Consider the following 25,463-nt stretch of genomic DNA (forward strand, 5'->3'; position numbering starts at 1 on the left):
TGGGGCTGGTACAAAACAGACTACAACTATGTTCTTAGCTCTTGAAATTAAGCAGGGGCACAAATCATTGGGGCTTGAGACAGTTTAAGGGTTGAATTATAGAGCAAGGCTGATGAAAGTGACAGGGAACGATGAAGAGAGAAACCGTGGTTTGGGGCAGGAGTTCCCTGGTTTGAGATTCAAGGACACCCAGATCCAGGAAGACAGGAATCTGCAGGGTAAGAACGGACGGACCGCGGCATCCCACCAGAGCACAGACTTCGTGTTAAGGGAGAAAACGTTTAATTGGCACAGTCATTCCTGTCCTGATTAAATTAACAGTGAAGCAGTGATTTTTACAGTTAAAGCTGGTTTCTCCCAAATGAGTGTCACTATTAGGCTGGGAGGCCAGTCAGCTCACGCCCAGCCGGTGGTATTAGAGGGACACAGTCTGTGAATCGAGGACAGCTCTCCCAGCTGTTCCGCTTTCATTCACATGATCAGCTGAGGTGCACACAAAATAAAATGTTTATTTAAAAAGGAATCATGCCAAGGACAAGACCAGAGGATCTTTGCAGCAGCACCGCAAAGCTCATGAGATGCAGGTGCCCTGGGAGAATGGCTTTCTCCCAGGGCTGGCCCACTGGTTTTCTTTTCAACCTAGCCCACAGCTAGCGAGCTACTTGCTTAGAAGTACCCCTGCTGGTGGGAGACTGGTCTTGTTAAGGACTCCACTTTCCATTCCTTTGGAACGCCTAACACCTCTGGGTCTCGGTATGGCTTCTTGGAGAGTGTGGCCGGGGAGGACGCGGGGGCAGCGGGCACTATGCGCAGCACTAGTCTGGGGGGTGGGGGGAGGACTCACTTCGCTTGCGGTGGCAGCTCACGTAGTCTAGGTGTGCACGGGGACTGCAGTCCACCCAACGGGCTGGGAGGTAGCCAGGCCTTGGATGTGTCTCCTTGGAAGACGGCTCTGACAGTAGACACGAGGTTTGGCTCAATCCCTCAGGCCCTGTCTAAAACCTCTTGTATCATATCTGAACTCAAAAGAATAAAAGACATTCCTACCCTCCATCTCCTCACCAGCCCAACTGGCTATATTTAGGGAAACAGTGCCCCAGGGCTGGCAGAACTAATCCCACAGCAGATTAGATCTTTTTCCAGTACTGGTCAGTGCATGGAATACCAGCCACAATTTCTGATTCAATTCCACAGTGATCCTGTCCTCTGAGGATTTTAAAGAAGCCTGGAAAGCAAAAATGATATGCCTTAATAGTGTGCTAAGTTACAAGCCTTGCCAACATACTCAGACTTACTCCAGGAAGACCCAGGAGCAAGAGACACCAGCCTAGCCCCAAAGCAGTCACCAAACTAGCCCCAAGGTGCTCTCCCGACCTGTTCTGTTCGCCCAGCAGCCCAGCTCTGACCCCACTTCCATGTGACCCCACATAAGCAAGCACTGCATCCCGGGCATGGGGAACTGTGAGGGACAAGCACCTCAAAGCCATGGCCTGACCCTACCACCCCTTCTTGGGATCAGCGTCTGCCCTCATGGTAAGGGAACCCCCGGGAGGTCACTGCTGAGCCCCAGGCCCAGTGTTTGGAGCAGAGCAGGACAAGATGACCATCCCATCCTGGCCCACACACCCTGTGAGCAGGCAGGGGGCCACCACTCACCATTGTCGCCCCAGTCCGTGTTCCAGGAGTTGCCCACCAGCCAGTAGGGTGTGCCATTCTCCACTCCCCAGCCCAGGATGCGGACAGCGTGGCCTCCCATCATTTCTCCAGTGACGTGCTGGTACACGCCTGAGAAAAGGACAGCCTGTTCAGGCAGAGACTGGGCTGCTGCCCCACTTCCCAGAGCATCCCTCCAACCCGCCTGGCCCACCACGCCCTCCCAAACAAGGTTATAGAGAATGCCCTGATGTTCTCTCAGAAGGCTCCAGTGGCTCGTACGATGTGGGGCAATGATTTCAATAGGTTTTTGAAAGCCCAACGCCCAAATATGTTGAGTAAACGTTAAAGTGGAGTCCAACAAAATGCTCATGGCTTGCCTTGAAAACTGAAGCTATAAATTTTAAGCAGTAGATTTAATGTTACCATTCAATTCCAGTTACCATTCTACATGCTAGGACTCCACGTGAGGATTTATTTGTCAAAAGGGTTCTGTAACTTAAGTTTTAAGGTTCTGTCCTAGGCAACACCCTGCAGAGGTGAAGTGAGAAGGGAGGCCAGGGTGGTGGCAGCCGGTACTGACAGAGAAAGCTACAGGCCAAGGTGCTCACGGGGCCTGTGCAGCAGGCGATCCCCACACTGGTGAATCCCTCTGTCAAACTGGAAATGCACCCTTTTAAATTATAGGGAGGGACAACTCTTAAAAACAGCTAGCTTTATAATCTTGTCTTCCAGAATTATCTCCCTTTATCCAATGGTGTTCCCTAACCGTGGAGAACGCTGAAATAATGAGCAGGTAAAATGGAGACAGCAGGGCCAGCCACAGACTGTGCCAGAGTAGGGGGTTTTCTAAGGCAGCCCTCAGGCCAGGGGCGTCGAGATCTCCAGGGTGAATCCCCACAGCCTCACGCAAAGCCAGGTGCTTCTTGTTCCCCCGTCCACGCGGAGCGTGGTCTGGGACTTCGCCAGCACATTTCGAGTTCTTCCTCCCTGATCTAGTCCTGTTGGTTCCCTGGAACCCACACCTCCCCTGCCCCGCTGCCATCAGGGGGGCCAACACGCACCAGACTTGTACATCAGGAAGTCAGAATACACGGAGAAGGCCGCCTCTACCGGGCCGTTCTTGTAGATCTCTGCCATGATCTCCTTCTCGCTACTGGACACGCTGTAGGAACTGCATCCTGGCAAATGAACCGGCCGAGTGGGTGTGAGGTGTGCCCCCCGCGGTGCCATCTTCAGCTCTTCACTGACTTACAGGGAGCCGCCAGGTGAAGCCTGCATTTGGGTTCTCACCCAGACCAGGGGTCATGGAAGGCTTCCCTGGGGAGGAATGAACGATGGCCCCGGACCCTGAAGGGGAGATGTGGGAGAGCACAGCTCTGCAGCGGGAGGGGCAGTGAGCATGAGACCCTGGGAGAAGGACGGAGCGGTGCCCTGAAGGTTCTAGGCCAGATCACTCCCCTGTAAAACAAGGGGTCTGGTCCCTGTGACCCTAAGGGTCTGTGACTGACGCAACAGAGATCCTGGGGCTGGATTCAGCATGGAGACAGGTAGAAAACACAGTGTGCTGCTCCCTCTGACAAGGTCATGACCTTTCCTTCTCCCTCCTGTGTTCCTGGCTCTAAGGGTCAACTGCCCTGGCCTCTCCCTTCCTCTGGCTCAGGAAGGATGTCAGCGGGTCCCTGGCCCCGGGGTGCTGGGCAGCGTGGGCCCCACCTTACCATAGTGCTTGTCTTCTTTGTAGGACGGGGTGTAGCCGGGCTCGCAGATCTTGCTGCACTTGGGGGTATCCCCCTCCCCTGTGCATGGGGGCCGGGAGCCATTCACGTGGTGCTCACAGGGAGGGATGGAGTAGGGTCTGCAGCCTGCGGGGGCCCAACGGAAAGGAAGGATCAGCTGAGAGTCTCTTCAGAAACCCCTTGAGGGCAAAACTGCAGCAATGGTAACAGGGGGTCAGATGTGCAGCACTGACACTGTTGGTAATTCTGCCCTGGAGGGGACTACCTCCGATTCCTACTGGATTTTTCCACCTCCCGACCTCGACTCTCAATCCTCACTTTATAATGCAAGCAGAGACCATTCTTACTCATGGCTTAGAAAATCCATTGGCCAGATATGGGCTGATGGCAGACACTCACCAACATGCGAGTCATAGAGACCACCGGAAACCAAGCCTTTTTTTGTCCAGAAGTTCCAAGCTTCAGCAGGAAAGCCCCCATTACAGCTAAGGAAAGAACCATGTATTAAATTCACTGTGCGAGAACTTCTGTTTCCAGACCACACTGCCTGCTGCCTAAGACCCCAGGGTCCCTTACGGATCCACCAATGCCTTCAGCAGCTGGCCTAAAAGTTTCTCCTGGGTCCCAACCAAGCCCACTTCACCCACCCCAGGAGAGTCACTTCTTCCAGGGAATCTCCCCAGCTCCCTGGCCCACCCACCACCATCCTCAAAGAGACAGAAGGACCCTCGCGTTCATGTCTACCCTGAACCAGGCTGTCACACGGATTCTTAGCACACTGCAATTCCCTGGTGTTTTAATACAGAAAATGCTAATGCCAGGGACTGGGTTAACTGGAAGGAGAGGAGGCCTGGACACTTATTTCACTCCCAGGTATTCCTAATCCGCAGTCATATCTGAGAACCACGGCTGTAAAACCAAGGCCAGAGTCAGCAGAAAGACAGGCACCTATGCTGGGAATTCAGTTTCTGCAACCAAGCTGGGGGCCCATCATTCCTCATTACAGAAACCAGGCGCCAAGGTTATTACATTTCCATGATCAAGGAAAGGCAACAAGGAAACCAAGCAGGCTGGAGATCAGAAATGTCCCCACATATCCTGAGACCATGTCTGTTTTGCCAGGACGTACCACCCACACCCCGGGCAGGGTCAGCCTGGCTGTAGGCAGCTCCCGGACGGCTGCAGACCCACCGGGGCCTGCTTCCAGCCTCCCCGGGCCCCAAAGCTGTCCCAGCAGAGGGCTGTTATCAGACTTGGAATACCACTCCTGCCCTCACGGAGGCCTCAGCCTGGGGGCTCCCATGGTGGGAGGGGCCCGGGGCTAACTCACCCGTCCCCACACTGGTCGCCACAGCAGGTGAGCATGTCCTCGGCAGACACCTCCACGCTGACGTGCCCATTGGTGCGGACGCAGATTCGGTCTGAAATGGCTTCCACGGCCCCAAACGCCTGCAGGAACGAGCCCCACCCAGGTAAGCCGCAGTCCTGGGCCATGGGCTCTGCCAGGCACCATGTCGGAGGACCACAGTGGACCCCGCAGACCTTCCTGGTGGCTGGTCTCCCACCGTGTCAGTGAGGGTCCTGGCACTCAAGTTTGTCTCTAAAGCGGGAGACCAATCCGCCCCAAATCTCCACCTGCACACTCAGTTCTCGTCTAAGATGTGGTTTTTGTTAACATAAAGCAGCTCACACGGGACGATTACTCTATGATTTTACCAACAGGAGGCAGCTCAACTGGTCGGTAAGAGACAGAAAACAGATGGTTCAATGTACACCAAGTGCACTTTACCACAGTTTGAAACAAAATTAAGACAGCTCACTGATACAGAGTGGTACTTCATGGAGCAGAGCAGGGCTCCAAACTGCTGGTATTTGCTGACGGCCTTGGGACAGCGTGTCAGAGAAGTAAGAACAGCTTTCCCACCGACACATGGGCCACCCGTTCTTCCTCCTCGTCTTTGCAATAACTCACGACCACAGGGATCGTCATAATTTGTATGTCGACGGAAACGGACACGCAGAAAGTTTCCATAATTTGCCTCGTCACCTGGTGGTCTGGTCTGACACCTGCCCTCCCGCCCCCCATGGCTCCGGCCCCTCCCAGCCAGCAGGGCCTCACCCAGCAGGACCCGCAGGAGCCCTGGTCCCGTATCTCTTTGATGGTCGGGCAGTTAGGCCACTGCTCCCGGGCATCGAAGCTTTCGGGCAGAATCATGTTCTCGGCAAACCAAAGTCTAGATAAAGGAAGGCGTCCATGACAAACTCACATCTTACGACTCTCCCCCATCCCTGCAGATGTTAGCGCCTGCCACCTGGGAGGGAAGGCACGGGGAAGCCAAAGGTGACATCTGTGGCCACGTCCCCTGGGAACTTTATACAACCAAACCAGGAACTCTACCATTTAGCACATCTTGTTCCCTGTGTTTCTTGCTAGTCTTATTTATGGGATATTTTTCGGGAGTTCGGCCACAAGATCTACATAACTGTGTTTCTTACTTCCCTCACTACCACCTTGGGTCTGCCCAGGGTCCCCACAATGTTTTTAGCATCTTCGCCATTGAGTGATGTCCCGTTACTATTCCAACCATATTGTTAGGTATTTCTAATGCTTCCTACAAGAGTAATATCTACTTGAAAATGCCCATTACAGAGTTCTCTAGAAAAAATGGAACACTGACGGCAGATCAGATAGCTTTTCTCAGATTCTCCTTCAATTCCTGAAGACTGGATCCACTAGGTCATACAGGGCAGACCTGGGGGCCTGCCCACTGGGCTCTGAGACATGTGGAGAAGCACAGTAGGAAACACGGCACTGGAGGCTGAGCCCTGTCAGGCAGTCTCGCAGCTCCGAGGGAAGGGACACCTCCGGATGCCAAGGAGGACTTCTTACTCCCTCTTTCTCGCAGTCCCAAACCAACCCCTGCTGTTCTTAGGGCAGTGGGGCAGGTGTGGCCAGCATATCCATCCCCAGGTAGCAGGCACTCACCTCTGGGGCGGCTTCGGCCCACCCAGGAAGGTGCCACACAGCTTCTTCAGGTAGCTCTGGTCCACATTGTGGAAGTTGTGTCCAGCCTGCAGGACAGTCACAGCAGTCAACAGAGGCAGTGTGCAGGGGTGGGGTGCGTGAAGGCCTGACAGGGCCAGGGGTCCTGTTTAGCTCAGGAGAGCAAGGGGATTTGGGGGACTGCAAAAGAAATGTGTCTCCCCAAATTCATGTTGAAACCTAAACCTCAAGGTGATGGTACCTAGAGGTAGGGCCTTCAGGAGGTGATTAGGTCACGAAGCTGGAGACTTGGTGAATGGGGTTAGTACCCTAACAGGACCTGTGAGAGCTGGCTTGCTCCGCCCACTAAGTGAGGCACTCCCCTAGAACCCAGCCATGCTGGCACCCTGCAACTGTACTTCCAGCCTCCAGAACGGCAATCAATTGCACTTCTGTTTATGAAGCACCCAATCAGTGGTATCCTGTTCCAGCTGCGTGGACAGCCTGGGACAGGCACCCTGCACAGCAAGCGAGGCCCTGCCCCAAGGGAGCCACCCAGGGCGCACGCAGCTCCCAGACCACTGGGTATCTTATTGGATCTGCTACACTTGCTGAGGTCCAGAGAGACCCTCTATAGCCCTGAACATGGCTCATTCTTTATTCCTATAGGCCCACGCTTCAGGGCTGGGCAGAAGGAGGGAGCTGCCTGATGGGCCTTAACTACCAGGATTGTGGGGGGGGGGTGGGTGTCCAGGGTCTTCCCGGCTGTGAGCACTTCCAAAGCTCGTTTATCCCCCATATACCACCGTGTGCATGCACACACAGCACGGGGCAGGGGGAAAGAGCAGGGAGAAGGTTAGCATGGTCTGGAGTGGCTATGACTCTCAATCAGCCCGACTCTGGGACAGACCATGCCACGGCTGCAGCCACCACCCTTGGGAGGCAGAATGCATCAGCTGAACCCCTGGGGGAGGAGCGCAAACAGAAACAGTCCCCACAGCTCACCTTCCATGTAGTGTTCCGTTTGTTAACATAGTGGACCAGCTCATCCGACAGCGGCTGGAAAGGCGGCCTTCTCTGGGCACCGGTCAGCACCACCAGGCAGCTAAGGGTGGCCAAGAGCTGCCACATTTTGGAAGCTGGATCTTCGATTCACCTAGAAAAGACAAGACATCAGGATGCTCCAAGTGCGTAACGTACACGAGGGGGCCGTCTCAGGCAGCAGGGCTCTGGGGCCAGACACAACCCAGGGTCGAAAGACCCGTGTTCTCTTCCCGGCTCCACCATGTGCCCCCTTCTGTTCCTCAGCGTCCTTCTCTGTGAAGCCTGGGTGTGGGGGCACAGAGACCTCAAAGACCAACAGCGCCCATGAGCTCCCAGGCCCCGTCTCACCACAGTCCCCACCTATGCCCGTAGCACAACGGGCCGTGCTGTGGACTGAGTGTGCGTCCACCCTAACCCCCAACCAAACTCGTGTTGAAATCCTAACCCCAACATGATGGGATTCGGAGATGGGGCTGTTGGGTGTGATTCTCATGAGGATGGGACTAGAATTCTCACAAGAGACCCCAGAGAGCTCCCCCAGAGAGCTCCCTCTCGCCTTCTGCGCCAGGAGCACACAGCAGGAAGGGGGTCACCTGGGAAAGGACCCTCACCTGACCATGCCAGCACCCTGACCTCACACTCCCACAGTGTCCCCCAACTGAGAAACAACTGAGAAATAAACCAGGGGGGCGAAGACGGCCGTGTGCGCTTCTCCAGATGCCTGGGAGCTAGGAGAGAGTGAGCAGCGGGCAGGGAGGCCCCTCTGCAGCCGCAGCCTGGTAACCGGCATGCTGCTTGGGTCTCCTGGGGTGCCCTGAGCCGATCTCAAGCCGGACTCATGCTCTGAGACAGGGCTGTTCACTGATGTGCAGCTAGCTGGGGAGCTGTGGGCCCAGGGCCAGCCCGGCCTTGCTGTCCATCATAACCCAAGGCCCAGGTCACAGGCAGTACCGATGACAACATCCGAAATCCATCAATAGACCCATATCTTCAGGCTAAAAGGAGTTCGGGGCCCTCCCTGCTAGTGCCAAACTGCCTCTCGCTGGTTTGTCAAACTGGGTTCAAGCCTTTTCCAGGCTAGTGCTCTGAGAGAGTGAACATTCTTAGGTGATTAGGTCCCAAAGGGAGAACCACTAAGATTAGAAAAATGCAGAACAAAATCTATTTCACAAGCTACATTTGGGATATAAAACAAGCATAAATAGGGAAACAAGCAAAAACAGGCCAATGAAGCCCAACAGCACCAGGGAGGGAGAGCTAGTCTGGCCAGTGACAAAAGTCTGGGACTTTCTCTGGTTTTTCCAGTCAGCCAAGGGCTCTGTTTCAAAGACAGTCCTTCCAGGAAGGGAACCCATCACATTATAACCACAGTCCTTAGATCTTAGCCTGGCCGGCAAGTCAGGAGACTGGCTCCACCTCTGAATCATGCTCTTAGGCAAGCAGCTCTAAGGAAAGCAAGGAATGTTCCGGGTGCCACAGTCTGTCCTTCCCCCTCCCCCGCTGCCGGGCCTTGTGGGAGACCCATGTGGGCAGGCGGGGGCGGGGGGGGGGGCGGCGGCAGTAGTTTCGGGGGCTGGAAGGTGTAGGGTTTCCTGTCCCTGACCTCAGGGGCTTCCAGAAGGACCCACCTCCTTCCAGGTCACAGCTGGGCCTGCGGCCTCCCACAGTGAATTATAGTTAAGGCAAGATTTAAACTTGATGGCTGCTTAAGCAACAACCCATCCGGAAGGACAGAGGCGTAACAACAGCAAACAGCTCTGGAAAAGAGCAGGAAGAGACACCTGCCCGCCCCCTGGGGTAGTGGAGATCGTATACAGCCCTGCCTGACACTGGCCAGGAACAGTCCGATCAACAAAACCATTCAGAAGCTTAGGGTTCGTGGCACTGGTGGGAGACAAAAGGCCTGTCTCAGGGTACATGCCCGCACCACTAGCTCTGCATTGCGAAAAACATAGGAAGGCCAAATGCTTACACCTGATTTCTCACACACAAGTGGTATGCGGAACAAAGATTTTGAATAAAAACACATGAAGGAAATAAATGCACTTTACAAACTGTACTATCCAAACGATAAACACCTATGATCGACAAACAGAACCTTAAAGAGACAGAGCTTGATTACTGAAAATAAAGCCTCTCTTTCTAGGAGAAAAAACAAGATAAAAAGTGGCACACTGACAAAACAGTACTTCCATGTGCTTAAAGCTTCATTTCCTTAATATGCAAAAGGTGCTTAACAATCTGAATAAAAACAGAATAGAGAAATGGCAAAAGGACACACAATTAAATTACAGAAAAAGTAGTACAGGGCGCCTGGGTGGCTCAGTTTGTTAACTGTCTGCCTTTGGCTCAGGTCATGATCCCAAGTTCCTGAGATTGAGCCCCACTGAGGCTCCCTGCTCAGTGGGGAGCCTGCTTTTCCCTCTGCCCCTCTCTCTCTCCGTCCCTCATGAATAAATAAAATGTTAAAAAAAAAACAAACGACAAATAGCTATCAGATATCAAAAGATACGTAAGCACAGGGAAGTACAGATAAAATGAAGGGCTTGCAAAGGCTGGGCAGCTGGCCGGTCCCTGGCAGGGTCAGACATGGGCAGGCAGCGACGCTGGGCCGCTGAACCCCGGAGGTAGGCCCAGTCACGGAGACGATGGCCAGGACATTTCTATTACTTTTGCAATCTGCATGCCCTCTGACTCAGCAATTTGATATTTAGAAATTAACCCTACTGGCCTCAAATTCGAAGATACAGAACAGGTGTACAGATGTTTACTGAATATTCTCTGTATGACGAAAGACAAGAAACAAAGCAGGTGTCTAATAATAAAAAATAACTGTTAAGTTACAGTAAATGATTAACAGAAGACAAAGCAGCCATCAAGAATGAACTAGGTGGAGTGAATCATATTGTCCTGATAAAGTAAAATATGCCCAACACATGCGTAAGTGGAAAAAAGCAAGTAGCAGAGGAGTCACGGTAAGCGTGCGAGCCCAGGAAGCGACGTACATGCCTCTTACCGTTACCACATGTAAAACATCAATAAAGTGTTAAAGTAGTATGTGTGGCGGGCAGACTTATTTTTCACTATCCTTTTAAAAAAATTAGATGAACATACTATATTCAAAGTTTGGCTCTTTTAGGAAGAAAAGCAGCTAGGACTACCCAAAACCCCGGGCCCCCAAATGTACTTCTAACTGACTCCTAGTCAACAGTGAGGCCTTCTCCTAGTGACTTTCAGCTCAAAACACTTAACCTTCTCGTTTTCAGTGCCTTACGGGGAGGCTGCGGCTCCCATGACCATATCAGGATCCACATGGCCTCTCTCATGGTAGGTAAATGTCTTGCCGTGTCCTCACACCTCGGAAGGAGCAACGGAGCAGAGGTCTCTCTCATAACATCTTCTGAGCAAAGGAGCAAAGCAGTCGTGTTCCCTTCCTTTATCCTGATACCCTCTGACTTATACTCGCTCGGCAGCTTCACGTTCCCCCACGACAGGAGAACCTCATGAACGAACACTGGGCTCTAGGCACACGGGCCATCAGACCCACGCCAGCAGGGCCAGGCCTGGATGATAAGCCCATTCAAATCACAGCCGGGAGGGCTGCCCTCCCCAGCTTCCACTGTGACCCATCAGGGGTCCGGGAATGTGGCAGGGTGCCGAGGGAGCCTCAGGGAAATACTCCCCACAGGTCACAGAGGGGCATCCCACAGTGATCCCTGGAGGCTCTGCCATCTGCTGAGATGTCAAGTCACGAGCAAGTGGGGAAGGGGAGCAATTCCATGGTAACTTGGACTTGAAACAAGCGTTCTCTGTTTTTTCTCATGGCAGAGAACAAAGAGGCACCACCCATTTCTCAGTCCGTTTCTGTGCCGAGGGCTACACCATGGCCATAGCCAAGGGAACTCCCGAGGCCTGCGAGGCCCCCGCAAGCGAGACTTTCACGCACTTGCCCTTCTTCTCTTGGTTCCACAGGTCCTCCTCCATACTTCCTGTCAACGTCATTCTCCCCATCTTAACCCTGCATCAGGGAGAACCAGGGACTCCAGCGAACAGCAGAGCCATTAGCCTGGAGGTCAGGAGCTCAGCTTGAACCCCTGACTCCAAGCCCCACTAGCACTGAGCACGTGGGCATCCCAGGCATGGGGCTGTGGCTTTGGGAGAAAGTCTGGATTCGGGTTCAAGTAGTGAATAGGCTGCTGTGGCCCATGGCCAGGACGAGCACTGGGCTTGGCGTCAGGAGACCTGGGTTCAGATCTTTCCCTTACTGTGCACCCTTGAGTACCAACCTGCACTGAGCCTCAGCTGTAAAAGGGGCTCATGACTTTTTTCCAGGTGGAAGTCAAGAGTGCCATGATGGCACCTGGTCTATACCAGGAAAGCAGCAAAGGGCTACTCCCCTTGGGCACCCTCAACTCCCAGGTCCCACCAGCCACCCTCCTTTTTTCCCTCCCTGCCCTCTTCGTCCCCACTTCTAGCCTGTGCCAGGTAACTCCCATTGACTCCAGACGTGCCCAGAGTACCTCTACACCACAGTCTGAATTAAAAATGAGGTTCTAACCTCAATTAACCTCCAACTGGGCTTCCTATTCTAGAGGTCGGAAGACTGCTGAGCCCAAAGACTGTGAAGTCAGATTTCTCCTGCTAGAAGGGAAAGACACAGATGTCCCATGAGCAGTGGTGACTGCACCTCAGGGAGTGCCTGGCATCTTTCTGCATCTGCAGAATCATGCATAGCAGACCGGCTACAGCAGCTGGTTAATGTGAGCCGTGCTCTCAACAAGCCGGCCCTGGGTCAGTCCTACGGCCTGCGCTTGAAACAGAAGCAGCTTTCGCTTCCCCTCTTTGGGGCAAATACTTCCCTTTTGTCAGTTTTGTGGTTTTTTGTTTTTTTTTTTAATTACAGGACAGAATGAACAGAAAGTCCTTATTCCATGAGAAAAGACGGGCCCAAACTGGGTAAGAACAGTTGGAGTCACCTGACTCGCTTGTAGGGCGTGGACAGGCAGAGGAAACAACTGTGGGCAGATGGTTGGTCCCTCCAAACCTCAGGCAGCTGGCCTTCCTCGGGGGACCTGGGGTGCCACTACATCCCTCTGGCCCTTTGCCAAGCCAATCTCTGGCTACGAAAAAACAGGCTCTGGCACTTCTTCCCTTTCCAGACCCCTACAGCACTCGATGGTTTCTATGGAAGCACAGGCCACTGAAGTTCTGTAGAATGTTGTCATTGTGAAAGGGGCCTGCGGCCAACAGATCCTATGAACCCCGCTTACAGTATAATCATTCCCCGGATGACTTTGAAGCCATTCCTGGGACTACGGTGGACCTTGGGGCTCTGGAAGAAGACGGAATGGATGCAGGAGAGGAGCCAATGCTGAGTTGCAGGCTTCGGTCCTGTTATTCTCCAAGGACATGGAAACAGTTGGACCTGCCACCGAGCTTGGTTTTTACCAAAGCTTCCTTTTAAGGCTGTAGAGTCCTCGGGGAGACTGGATTCTCAATCTGCCCCAAATCTAAGGAGACAGGACACAGGTATGTGAGATTTCCAAGTAAGCCCAGCTGTGATCTTCTGGGCAATACCGACACAGATGAATGGGTCTCTGGCACGGCTCTCATCCCCTCCTCTGCTCTGCCTTGCCTGCTGCTGCTGTTTATGCACCGTGGGACCTCCTCCACAGCTGGCTCTAAAGGCCCACAGGCTGAGGGCTCCGATTCTGCCCACAGCCACGGAAAAAGGCTATGCCCTGCAGATCAGTAGCGGAGTGCCTGCAGACGAGGGGGCAGGTGGACAGGCAGAAGCGCTGGGAAGACTGAGTGGTACCTGTCTGGAGAACTCGGCTGCAACTTTCTCTCTCACATTCAAGGCAGCTGTTCCTGAAGTTTCGGCTGTTTCGGTGCACCACCTACACATCAAAACTAGGCAGCTCTTCATTTCCTCCGACGGCAACTTGCCCAGCTACGCCTCCGTGCTGGGGCGGCGCCATGGGGGCTGACACCAGCGCCTTCATCTCCGATCACACCAAAGGAGACCTTGCCTTTGAGTCTGAATCACGGCCTTGATGTTTCCTGTTTCTGCTCATAATGGAAACGTGTCTAACTGCCTCATGGCTTACAATCCTCAAATTAAAAATAACAAAACCAAAAGGGCTCCTCATCACCATCTGCCTCCTTAGAGCTGTGAGAATGAACGGGCACCAGCTGGCTCTCTGTGGTCTAGAGCCAAACTCCCTGCGGCTGAATGCCCCCCGGACGACTGCTGTGTGACCCAGAAAGGGCACCCACTGCAGTGGGCCAAAGCTGTGCGGCTCACAGCCCTGCAAGCCCCAGGGGGACCTGGGAAAGCAGTGAGAGGGCCCTGGCTGGGGGTGCTCCGTTGGTTAAGCATCTGCCTTTGGCTCAGGTCATGATCGCAGGGTCCTGGGACTGAACCCTGCCTTGGGCTCGTTGCCCAGCAGGGTGTCTGCTTTCTCTTCTTTGCCACCCACCCCCTTGTGTACTCTCTAATAAATAAAATCTTAAAAAAAAAAAAAAAAAAAAAAAAAAAGGCAGCCCCACCTGCCTCACCCACTTAAACAGTTTAGGTCACTCACAGGTACTCCCCCTGCCAACCATCTGTCCCAGAACCAGAGACTAATTCCCACCAGGCTGAGCAGGGCAGGCCAAACTCCTCTCCCACTGGTTCTGTGTAGCCTGGAAACCATCTGGCTACAGTGCCCACAAATGGAACTCTGCTTAAGATCAGCCATAGCAGCCCACATCCTGAAAACAAGAAAATTATGACTTTGGTCTTCAAACAATAGACCCCAGGAAGGCCCTGGGCAGGTGAAAATCTTTGTATTGTTGAGAAACAAGAATTTGGGCAAAGTTCTGGAAGCTTCTGCTCACAAGCTTTGCTCACGGACTCAGATACTGACTTACTGGGATGCTAAAGGGGGCATTACATTCTCAAGTCTCGGTTTCTAAAACAGGCATACCGCCCGGATTCTGAAGGACCTTAGGACTACTTTATACAAGCTGGCGGAAACCCTTGGAGATCGAAATGAGATCAGTGTTCCAGGCCTCCCCAGCTCACAGGAGCACTGTGGCTCTAACTCGACTGCAGGCTAGATCCCATCTCCCTGCTGGCTGGGGGCTCAGGAGGGCGGAGACACGGGCAGTGACAAAAGCAAGCAACTGAAAGACGCTGCCTCCCCAGCCTGGTTCTGGTTCCTCTCGAGGCCCCACGAAGACGAATACGTATGCACCTCACAAGGCTGCCGGGAGACGGAAGGAGATGGTCTTTTTCAAAGTGCCTTCCATGCAGCCTGGCTTGGAGCAGACAGCCCAGGCAATGAACTAACTGCCACCAGGAAATGGCTGTGTCCTCACTGGTGCGGGAGGCGCACAGCGCTCTACTCACAGGCTGGTCAAGCTATACCATCCCAGACTAGTCCCCCCCTCCACCCCCAGAAAAATTATGATCACCCTACTTTTATTTTTTAAAAGATTTTATTTTTTATTTGTCAGAGAGAGAGTGAGCGAGCGCACAGCAGGGGGAGCAGCAGGCAGAGGCAGAGAGAGAAGCAGGCTCCCCGCTGAGCAAGGAGCCTGATGCAGGACTGATTCCAGGACCTGAGCAGAAGGCAGCGGCTCAACAGACTGGGCCACACAGGCGTCCCCACCCTACTTTTAGCAACAAGTCCTCAGATAATGGTTATTTAATTCTGCTACCTTGACCAGCAGAACAAAGCACTTCCAAGCACCCACAGGGCTCAGTGGAGGAAAAGATGGCTCCCAGCTGATGTCTGATGATGCCTCAACCCCGGAGTGGCCACAGGCCTGGGCTGGCACCACCTTCCCAGGTGTTGTGCAAGCCCAGAGGCTGAGTGACTGGTGTATGTGTAAGCACACCCCACCCCAGCCTAGGTCAGAGGGTCACGGAGAAGCCCAGCCCCTGCTGGGTCCTTTGGCAGAATAACTGGGTTGTTCTCAGTGTTTTAGACTGGATCAGCTTACTGTTTTGGTGGTATCCATCCCATCCTCCTCCCCTCACCCTTGCTAGTGACTAGGTTATCTTGACGACCAGAGTGAAGTGAGTTAAGAGGCTGGTAGAAACAGATAACACTGGCAGGCAGCTTCCTGGGCACCCCACAGTCCAAAACAGTAATGCTGGAAAAGGACCTCTGGCTTGTATCGAACTTGTTTTATAGGTGAGAGAAAGTGGTGCCTGAGAAAACAACACGAGTGAGCCCGGAGGAGTGTACCTGAGGAGGGACGGACAATTATGAAGAGACCAAACTCTAAAACTCCACCACAATTATTTTTAGTGACCCCTGTCATGTCACAAGCTTGCAGGAGCCACAGTGTTCTCATCTGCAAAATGGAAGAATCAAACTGCACTACCCAAAACTCACACGCATTCTGAAAATTAAAAAAAAAAATTAGAAAAGGTTATCTAATTGTATAAGTCCAGATACCTGTTAGGATCTAAAGAAAGCTCGGGGAGTTCTAGCTGTTAACAAACACATTAAAACTACAAACACAGGGGCGCCTGGGTGGCTCAGTGGGTTAAGCCTCTGCCTTTAGCTCAGGTCATGATCTCAGGGTCCTGGGATTGAGCCCCGCATCAGGCTCTCTGCTGAACGGGGAGTCTGCTTCCCTCTCTCTCTCTGCCTGCCTCTCTACTTGTGATCTCTCTGTCAAATAAATAAAATCTTTAAAAAAACAAAAACAAAAACAAAAACAAACAAAAAAACTACAAACACAGTCAGCGATTCACAACAAAAATAGAAATCCTCACTCACCAATGATTTCTGAAAGTAAAGAATTATTTAAATTCCTGGTCATCAAAAAGAAAAGAGCAACATCATTTCAAGCCCATCAGGTGGGTAAAAATTAAAGTCTAATACTACCCGGTGGTGGTAAATGAGGAAAAGGGACCCTCACCCACTGCTGGCAGTACACAATGGTAAAACTCGGACAGCATTCAATCAGCAAAATAGAAGACGCACACGGTTTATGACCCAGGAGTTAACTGGACTTCTGCTCTAGCCCTAGAGAAACTCAGGAGTGCCTGAGAGATACCAGGATTTACTGCAGTGCTGCCTGCCTCGCCTGCCGTGAACAGTGAGAAAGTAAAAACAACCTGCCCCTCAGTAGACACTAGACCTCCATGACTAGACTAGACTTATTAAGAATAACCCTCATAGGGGCGCCTGGGTGGCTCAGTGGGTTAGGCCTCTGCCTTCGGCTCAGGTCATGATCTTGGGGTCCTGGGATCGAGCCCCACATCGGTCTCTCTGCTCAGCGGGGAGCCTGCTTCCCTCCCCCACCTCTGCCTGCCTCTCTGCCTACTTGTGATCTCCCTCTCTCAAATAAATAAAATCTTAAAAAAAAAAAAAAAAAAGAAGAAGAAGAAGAAGAAGAACCCTCATAAACAGAAGCGGGAAAGGATACTAATGGCATAATTACAGTTACATCACTTTTACTAACATTGTTCAGGGACTGATACAAAGTAATAAAAGCACCCCCCAAAACATGCAAAAGAATTACAAAGAGACAAGATAGGAGCTATCTGTCCCTCAGAAAGACCAGAAGCAGGCTCTGGGGTGGTCATGAGGCTTGCAGAGCAAACAAGCCAGTACTGGCCTCTGGCCAAGAGGAAATGTACTTCCTGGGAACCCCGAGGAAGCCTGAGCTGTGTGAGCCCCAGATGGGGGGAGGGGGGTGGGGATGAGGCTGGAGGGTAAAAATGAGACAGGTTAAGTCTAAATATATACGGGCATTTGATCCCTTGGTGGGATATGAACATGAACAGCCATGGAAAGACCCAGGATTTACTGCCCACCCACCCTTAGGCAGCTTCCAGAAGTGTGCACGGAGCTTAAACCAAGAGGTGATAAAGGACACGAGACCAGGTGTAGACACTGCTGACTGCCTCCCAACATTCACTGAGTACAATACACACCTGCATATGCCCAACTACATGCATCAACTTGTCAACCCCACCACCTCTCTGCACCTGAGGTTGAACCATATGAAAAGTGCCTGATTTCCTTCCTTCTTGATCTAGAAAAATTCCCAGTTCTTACCATCTTTCACATTTTCCTTATGTCAAACTATTTAAAAGAGGCAGCAGACACCATGAGCCCTTACTCGGAAATAGCCTAGTCCTGTCCTCCCAAGGACAGGGATATTCCACACAACTCCATAACACATTTAAGAAAATCACCCAGCGGACGCCCCACAACTCCCCTGAATGTGCTCTCCCTTGCTTCCCAATCCAACTGCCCAACAGGAATATAAAATATCTCTTACTCCTAAAATGTGCTCAACTTCCTACCCCCACGCCCAGGTCCTATAATTGAGGAACGAACCAACCGGTCTTGGAGAAAGGCCTCAATTCAAGCTGCTGAATCAGCAGCACGTGGACAGGTTCATGGGGCCAAAGAGCTTCCACCCTCACCGCCCACCTGACTAGTCCAGAAACAGAGATGTCCTGACCCAACAGCAGGGGAGTTACTGGAGCCAGGGCTGGGCTGGCTTGTGGAGCCCTCAGGTAAGGGATCTACACCTTTCCACTGCCGAATGGCAATACCCCAGCTCCGGGACAGATGCCCAAAAAGATTTGAGCAGAAGCTTTCTCCAAGGCACCTTCGACTCTCTCCGGGAAAGCCATACAGGGTGTGGGTGTGTGTATGGGGGAGGGAGTACAGCTCAGCCCCCTTTCTCTATAAAGTTCAAGGGCTCTAATCACCATCACCAGTGCCAACAGGAAACAATTCTCAGGGTGCCTGGCTGGGTCAGTCAGTAGAGCATGTGACTCCTGATCTCACGGTTGTGAGTTCAAACCCCATGGTGGGCACGGAGCTTACTTAAAAACAAACAAAACAAAAAACCGAAACAATTCTCCATTATTTAAGGATGTTATGGAAGAAAAGCAGCCCTTACCCAACCAGACACCCTTCTAAACCTATTCACCTTATCATCCTGAATCTACAGAATCAACGGGATGAATGCATTCCAGCTGCATTTGTGTCTAGTGGAAGCACCTGAAGATCAGTTTTTCTAAGCAAACTAAAGAGGCCAGATCTCCATTTGAACCACTGGGTGTGAGGGACTGGTAGAGGATGTGGGGCCTGGGCTAGCGTCCTTATCCTTGCACAGCCTGTTGGCTTCCTCAGTACCAGGGGAAGAGAATGACCTAGGCCCACTAAAGCAAATGCAATTCACATCTACCTGGGTGGCCTGCTGAGCCCCCACACTCTGTCACCCCTCACTGCTACCCAGATGCTGCCTCTCCCAGGACTCCAGGGTCATCAACCGAGGGAAGAGGTGGTGCCCCAGGGACTCTGCCCTGCTTTCCCTTCTCCCAAACAGTCCTGGGCCTATGGAAGGCACAGTCTCCCTTCCAGGACACTCTAGAGGTAGGGAGTGGCATCTTCTCCTTCCACCCCAGCCTCCCAAGGAGAGGGTGACTAGGACTCTCAAGCCCTTTACCTAGTCTCTTAACCCCTCTGCTTAAATCTGTCCTCCCATCAGCGGGTTTAACCCATCCTGTGGGCTCCACCCTACTCCATCCAGTTCCAGGTTCCAGTTTTCTGGTTTCTATTTCCCGGGGCCCCCAAAATTGTGCATGTGGTTCTGTGTAGAAAGTTGCCCAAGCAAACCCTTTGGAATAAGAAAACACCTGTAGGGAGACACTATTATTTCAGCAATTTCCCGAGGAAACTGAGGCCCCGAAGCTCACAGGGGGTTGGGGAGCTGGATTCCACGCGAAAGTCACCAGGATCCAAGCCAAGCGCTTCCCGCAAGCTCCTCCCCCGGAGCGCCCCCGCAAACTCCCCCGCTCCTCCCCCGCTTTTCCCAGGCCCGACCCCCGAGGCCGGCTGACCGTGGGGGTCAGGCTCAGCCCACCTGGGGTGGAGAACACAGCCCTAGGAGAGGGGGCCGGCGGGCGCCTGCTTTCTGGTCAGAGTCGGGGTGGGTGCCAGGCTGCCCGCCTGGGGTTGTTTTCTGGCCTTTCTCTCCCCAACAACTTTTAGGAGCTTGCGAGCTGCCACCCCTGCCCGCCCCGCTGGGGCAGCCCGAGGGTCCCCCGCCTTCTCGCCCCCCACCCCCGGGGATGCCTCGGGACCCGCCTGGGCCTGGCCGGGGGCGCAGAGGGGCCCCGGCCTGCCCGTCCCCCTCCAAGGTCACTTCCACCGCGGCCGTGCAGCGCCGGGCCGCCCGTCCGCACTCACCGAGCCCCGCAGCCAAGAGCCTGGTCCTGCAGCCTGCGAGGGCGCAGGAGCCGCCGCCACTGCCGGTGCCCGAGCAGCCGCCGTAGCTTCCCGGAGCCGGCCCCGGCGCCTATTTACCAAGCCCGGCCCCGCCCTGCGCGCCTGGCTGACTCGCCACGTGACAGCTGCGAGCCCGGGCCGGCCCTCCGCCCTCCACCCTCCGCCCTCCGCCCTCCACCCTCCACCCTCCACCCCTCCACCCTCTACCCCTCCGCCCCGCCGCTGCCTCCGCTGCGGCCTCTGCGTCGCTGGGGGTGGGCTCCCTGTCCCGGGAATAGGGGCTCCGAGCCCTGTGGGCGGCCTGCCTTACCGATGGGGGCCAGAAGCGGAGGGAAGATGAAGGTGGCCCTAAGGGCTTCTATCCAGCCGGGAGAAATTCCCCAGGGGCCGCCGCCTCCTGAAAGCAGCCTTCAACTCGGATAGATCCCTTCTTGGAGGAGGGGATGACTGTCCCTATTTCATTCATTCGGAAACCACTGAGTTGGGGGTATCATGATAGCAGGTCTCCCAGAAGAACCTGAACAGGCTCCTTTAGCGTTGATATTCTGAGAACATGCCTATAAGGTCCTCTAGTTTTGTAATAATAAGTGGGTATGAATTTCAGGACCTGCGTCAGGATGTCTATAGAGAAGGGTCTTAGGGGCAGAAATCTGTTTGGAAGAGGTGTGCCAGACCTGTCCTAAAGGGGACACGCACAGCAAGTACACTATTTTCCCTGGAGTTTGTTCGGAGAGTGGCTAGGCAGGCTGATGGAGACGGTGGTGTGGCTCAAGACCTTGATGCATCCCCAGGTTTCCGATCCTTCTGACAACTTTGCAACCTAGGTATGATCCCAGTTTTATTCGAGAGGCTCAGGAAAAGTCTAGGATTTTATCTAGGTGCTCCTGGTAATAAGAAAGCTGTAGGTCTGGTGGATTCCAAGAGGTTCCAGGTGATGTACTTTTTGAGTAGTGCTCCAGCTAAGAAGGAATTTTTCATAAGTCTTTAGTGCAAAGAAATTATTTTATTAAAGCAGGGGAACAAGACCCATGGGCAGAAAGAACTGCTGCCCCAGGGTTGTTAGTTGCAACTGACAATATACTTTGGGGTTGGGGGAAGTAAAGATAAGGGAAGTTCCAAAGAACTTTCATAGGCTAAAGAAGACTCACAAGGTCTAGGAGGCCTTGCTATTGCCAAGCAAAGGTTGTTTTTCCCCTCTAGCAAAGCATTAAGACGGTTGGGAGCTTCCTGGAGGAATGTTATAGTCTGCGGATCTCAAGTATTTGTCAATATGGGCTGCAGGTTATAAGGACATTTAATTTTTTTCTACATTTCCTTCTGCCTTTGTTTCCACTATTACAGGCTGCTATCTGCTGCGTCTTGCAGCTAGCTGTTACACAGTCCCTGTGCCTGCCAGGGCACATCAGAGAGCTAGCTAGACACATACACTTATACCTGTTTGGTCCCAATTAAAGAAAGGAGTGGAAGCAAGGAAGTCTCAGAATCTGCCCATGGTTACTAAACCCTCAACTGAGTGGGTTAGCTGAGGAGCTCGCAAGTGGGGAAGAAGGCTGCAGGTCACGATGGTCCCAGCTGCAAACTCACCCAGTCATATCTTGAGAACCGTGGACTCTAGACTGCAAATCAGTGTTTTGACATTTCATCTCCCGCATGCTGTCAGTCATTTACATACCCCGTAATGGTGCTCAAAAAAGGAAACCCCAGTGGGGAAGACACACAGAGGACCATGGTCAAAATCTCCTCATCATAACAGGAGGGCTAAGTACTTTACATTTATTGCCTTTTTATGAAATTTTGAATGAGTGCCATTGGAGAGTGAGAAGTCATGTTTTTGAAATAAAAGAAATAAACAAGTACTGTTTGAGTAGAATTTAACCCTTCCTGCTGCATCTAGGACGGCTTCATGGAGAAAGGAACACACTGTATAACTGACTTGTTTATTCTCCTCAATGCCCTCACTGGATCTTAAACTCCATGAGGATAAACATTTTTGCCTATAGTTAAAAAGAAAGCCACAGGCCCAGGGAAGAGTTGTTATAGGATTGTGGGGATACTTGTCTCTCAGAGTTAAAGAATGAATCTTGTGGACACAAAAGGGTGAAGTGAAGTGAAGTGAAAGTTTATTAAATGAAAGAGAGAGCAAAAAGGAAAGAAAAAAATCTCTCTACAGTGACAGAGGTCCCGAATGGGTTGCCACTGGGTGCTTTTACTGGCAGTCTTTTACTGAGAACTGACAGGAAGCTTGTAGCCTTGAAATTCTTATGCCAGCTTGGTTTGAGCAAGGACTAATGATAATACCCTTAATGGCTCACTTCTTTGAGGTCTGGTCATTTTCTGCGATTACAGTATAGCTGTCAAAAAAAAAAAAAACACAAAAAAACAAAAAAACACCAAAAAAACCCCCAAACTCCCTGACATTCAAGACCAGGTGGTCTGATTTGTTCCCTTATCTCTTGTTTTGTCCACCTCAGCATTTCTCCACATTGGGGTTTCTGTGAGCCTATTTGGGATTTCTGTGAGCCTGGTCACGTAGCCCCCTGTGTAAGCCTAGTCAGGGGAGTCACGGGCCTCCTATCTTTCCCTGCCTATGCCCTCTTTTCCTCAGAGTCACTTGCCCCCAGGACAGCAAACCAAGACTTACCTGCAGTTTCTGTCTTCCCAAGAATGGAATTTTAAGCGAATGAATCCAGAATTTCTGGTCAGCACCAATGAGGTAATCCATCACATGGGTCCTTTCCATCCCCCCACTCCCTAAGGAAAATGGCATGACCCTCTGCCCTTCTGGCTAAGGGAAAGTAACCTCACCGGACCAGTCCTTTCTTTGGCTAGTAACTTTTTGCCCCAACTTCTCTCCCATAAAAACCTTCCATTTTGTACAACTCCTCAGAGTTCTCCTTATTTGCCAGATGTGGGATGCTAGTCAATTCATAAATTGCTTAATAAAGCTCATTAGATCTTCACATTAACTTGGTTGAATTTTGCTTTCAAATGCTATGCTGTTATTTTCACATCCCCAGCATGTAGCAGAGAGCGTGGCACCTTGTATAGAACAAATAAACATTTACTGAGTGAATGTGTCCCGTGCATGAAGTGGGCCTTGAAGGTTGAGTAGAATTTCAGCTTAACCTGCCAGGTCTGAGGTCAGGGGCTCAGGGAATACTCCTCAGAGCTTACGGAAGGACCTGAGCCTGTATATGCTGAAGCCATTTGCCTGCTGAACTTCTGGAAAAGAGGCCTAGGTATATACTCAAAAGAGATGAAAACCTCTGTCTTCACAAAAACTTGTACTGAGATGCTCATTACAGCCTTCACAGGATCATCAACTGTTACAGGATTTACTTCTCCTTCAGTGTCCGCGGTTCTTGGTCACGCCACTTTGAAGAATGAGGAAGTTAGACCAGAGTGGTGGGCAGCAAAACAAGGTTTACTGAGCCCTATCAGGAAGCTCCCAGAGCGGGAGGGGCCCCGAGAGGGTTGCCACCACCTTCTCTGACTCTAGGGGTTTTTATGGGATTGTGGGAAGGCCATTTCAATCTGATTTACCCTCACTGCACCTGTCATCCAGTCAGGCTTTTGTCATCTATCTGTTCCGTAGAAAATGGTGGAGGGTTCCCTCCAGGGTGAGTGTAAAAATCCTTTTAAGGGGAGAGGTGTTTGTCCCTGCCTGCCTGTCTTCCAATTATCCTTCATCAAAAAGATGGAAAAACCCAATGTCCACCACTGATGAACAAAACGTCATATACCCATGCAATGGAACATTTTTCATTCATAAAAAGGAATGAAATACTTGGGCATGCTCCAACATGGATAAACTTTGAAAACATTTATTGTAAGTGAAAGAAACCAGCACTCAGATACCTGACCAGCTGAAGCCAGGGAATTGATGATATTGACCCTTGCTGGCCCTGGTGACTTTGACCTAGACTCAGGCACCATACGATGACTTTGCCCCAACCCCAAGCTGTATTTGCATTGCACCAGGCCCTTCATGAATATGTATGCACCCTTAGCTTAAAACTGCCTGGTTCCACTGTGGTTCAGGAAGGCACTGCTTCAGGAAGGATCCCAGCCGTTCTTCTGCACTTGGTGCAAGCAAAACCCTTCCTTTTCCTAGTCTTTGGCTTGTTGTATCTCTCGGCTCAACATCCACCAAGGGGTGAGCCCAGTTTCAGGTAAGCGTTTTAGCAGCAGTCAGTTCTTTCTCCCAGGTGTGGACCCAACAGTGACATCTGACGAGTAAATCCCCTCTCGACCTTCTCTTTCCTCCTGATTAGCACTGGAACCTGGAAGTTCAGATTTACCTTCAGGCTTCGGGTTGCAAGGACCTTACAAGGTCAGACCAACTGTCCTATCCAAACTGATTTAAAACGACAGCAGCAGGACAAGAAGGTTCTAGATCCAAGGCAAAACTGGGACAACACGGAGCTGTATTCACGATCCCCAAAGGAATAGGATAGTATTGAACACAACAGAACAAGTTAACGTCTTTTTCTTTTTGACAATCTGTTTGGCCAAAGACCAGAGGAAGGGGAATTAAAAAACAATAATTGATCATCTATTATATAATATGTACCTTGTAAAGGATATTCTCTACCTGGGACATGGGAAAATTCCCTCCATTCTACAGATGAAGGAAAAGGGACGCAAAAGACATATTGGGGCAATGTATTAGGGGTAGAGCAGCTCATAACACAGCCTCAGGCTTTCTCCAGCTTCATCAGGCGAGAGGAGTGGCCACCACTCACATACCTGCGGGTCAGAGCATCATCAGTGATGGGATTTCACGAAAGGACAGAGGGGCCCCCCCCCCCGCCCCGGCCAAGGCCTTGTGTCCTCAGGAGATTGCTGCTGAAATGCACACAGGTAACCTGGAGAAATAAGTGCCCAGGGTCCCCTGGAGCACTTTGGACTAAGAATTGCTCTCCCTTTTCTGGAGCTCCGCTATGGGCCAAGTGTGCCTCTGCCAGGGGGTTGGGGATAGGAAGGGAAGGCGGTTCCCTTCCCTGCCTGCTTCGGGCTCTGGTCCCTCCTAAGGCGGCATGGGAAACACTGTCTTGCCTCAGGATCCACACGCTTCATTCAGCATTCTGTCTCAGAGGTGGGGTCTCCACACAGAGCGGGTGCAGTTGAAGCTGAAGCTGCCTTGTTGAGAATGTCCCCTTGGTGTGGATTCTCCCATGTAGTCTGGTAGGTCACAAAGAGTGTTCTCTCAGCCCCCAGCCCCAAGCCTGTGATTCCAAAGCCCTTGCCTCAGTCCTTTGCACCAGGAGGTGGACAGAGTTTGCAGTCTCCCACGCAGAACTGTATGACTTGAGATCAGTGACTCAGACCCTCTGATCTTTAGATGCTTCATCTGGCTAACAAAGACACTTGCGTTTGCCTCATATGATTGTGATGGATGGAGTGCCGTGTGTGCTGTTTCCTCTCCATTTATATCCCAAACCTCAGCAATGACATATTCTTTCAAATCTGGGAGCTCCCCAAGGGACATAATTGGCTCTCACTGGGTCAAACAGCCCATTCGGGGTTATTATTTCAGCAAGGCAGAGCTGTAACTGAGATTAGAGCTGCACCCAGAACTCCTTATCCCCAGTGGCAGAAAAGACCTTTGGAAAGTCTCTCTGGGCCCTTCATTCTTCCTTCAGACCTTTCATGGTCCTGAGAGCTTCATTTCCTAAGACCTCTAGCAGGTGGAAAGAGGCAAGTGTTTGGAGAAGGATTTCTCTCCTCCCTTATGCTCTATCCCCAAGTCACCCAAACCTACAGGGTCAGAAGCATCAGCTTCTA

The 25,463-nt window shown here is 51.9% G+C and overlaps 1 protein-coding gene across 2 annotated transcripts; it reads right to left on the minus strand.

Annotated features, from left to right (window-relative positions):
- Positions 1-265: 265 nt before the first annotated feature.
- Positions 266-19,732, minus strand: LOC111154231 (cathepsin B). 2 transcript variants are annotated; one of them, XR_002641075.1, is made up of 11 exons: positions 19,638-19,732; positions 7,381-7,531; positions 6,379-6,464; positions 5,512-5,626; positions 4,723-4,841; positions 3,792-3,877; positions 3,375-3,518; positions 2,718-2,834; positions 1,657-1,785; positions 1,048-1,225; positions 266-952 (listed from the first exon to the last, which is right to left on the minus strand). XR_002641075.1 is itself a non-coding variant. In XM_022513710.1 (10 exons), the coding sequence occupies exons 2-10, from the start codon at positions 7,504-7,506 to the stop codon at positions 1,128-1,130; spliced, it is 1,020 nt and encodes a 339-aa protein (XP_022369418.1). In that variant the 5' UTR covers positions 7,507-7,531; positions 19,638-19,732; the 3' UTR covers positions 266-1,127. The 2 variants fall into 2 exon arrangements, 1 of the variants encoding a protein (XP_022369418.1); XM_022513710.1 differs by having other exon boundaries at positions 266-1,225.
- Between the last annotated feature and the right edge of the window lie 5,731 nt (positions 19,733-25,463).

Source organism: Enhydra lutris, unplaced genomic scaffold (genome assembly GCF_002288905.1).
Source record: "Enhydra lutris kenyoni isolate GAN:26980312 unplaced genomic scaffold, ASM228890v2 scaffoldscaffold3, whole genome shotgun sequence".
NCBI lineage: Eukaryota > Metazoa > Chordata > Mammalia > Carnivora > Mustelidae > Enhydra > Enhydra lutris.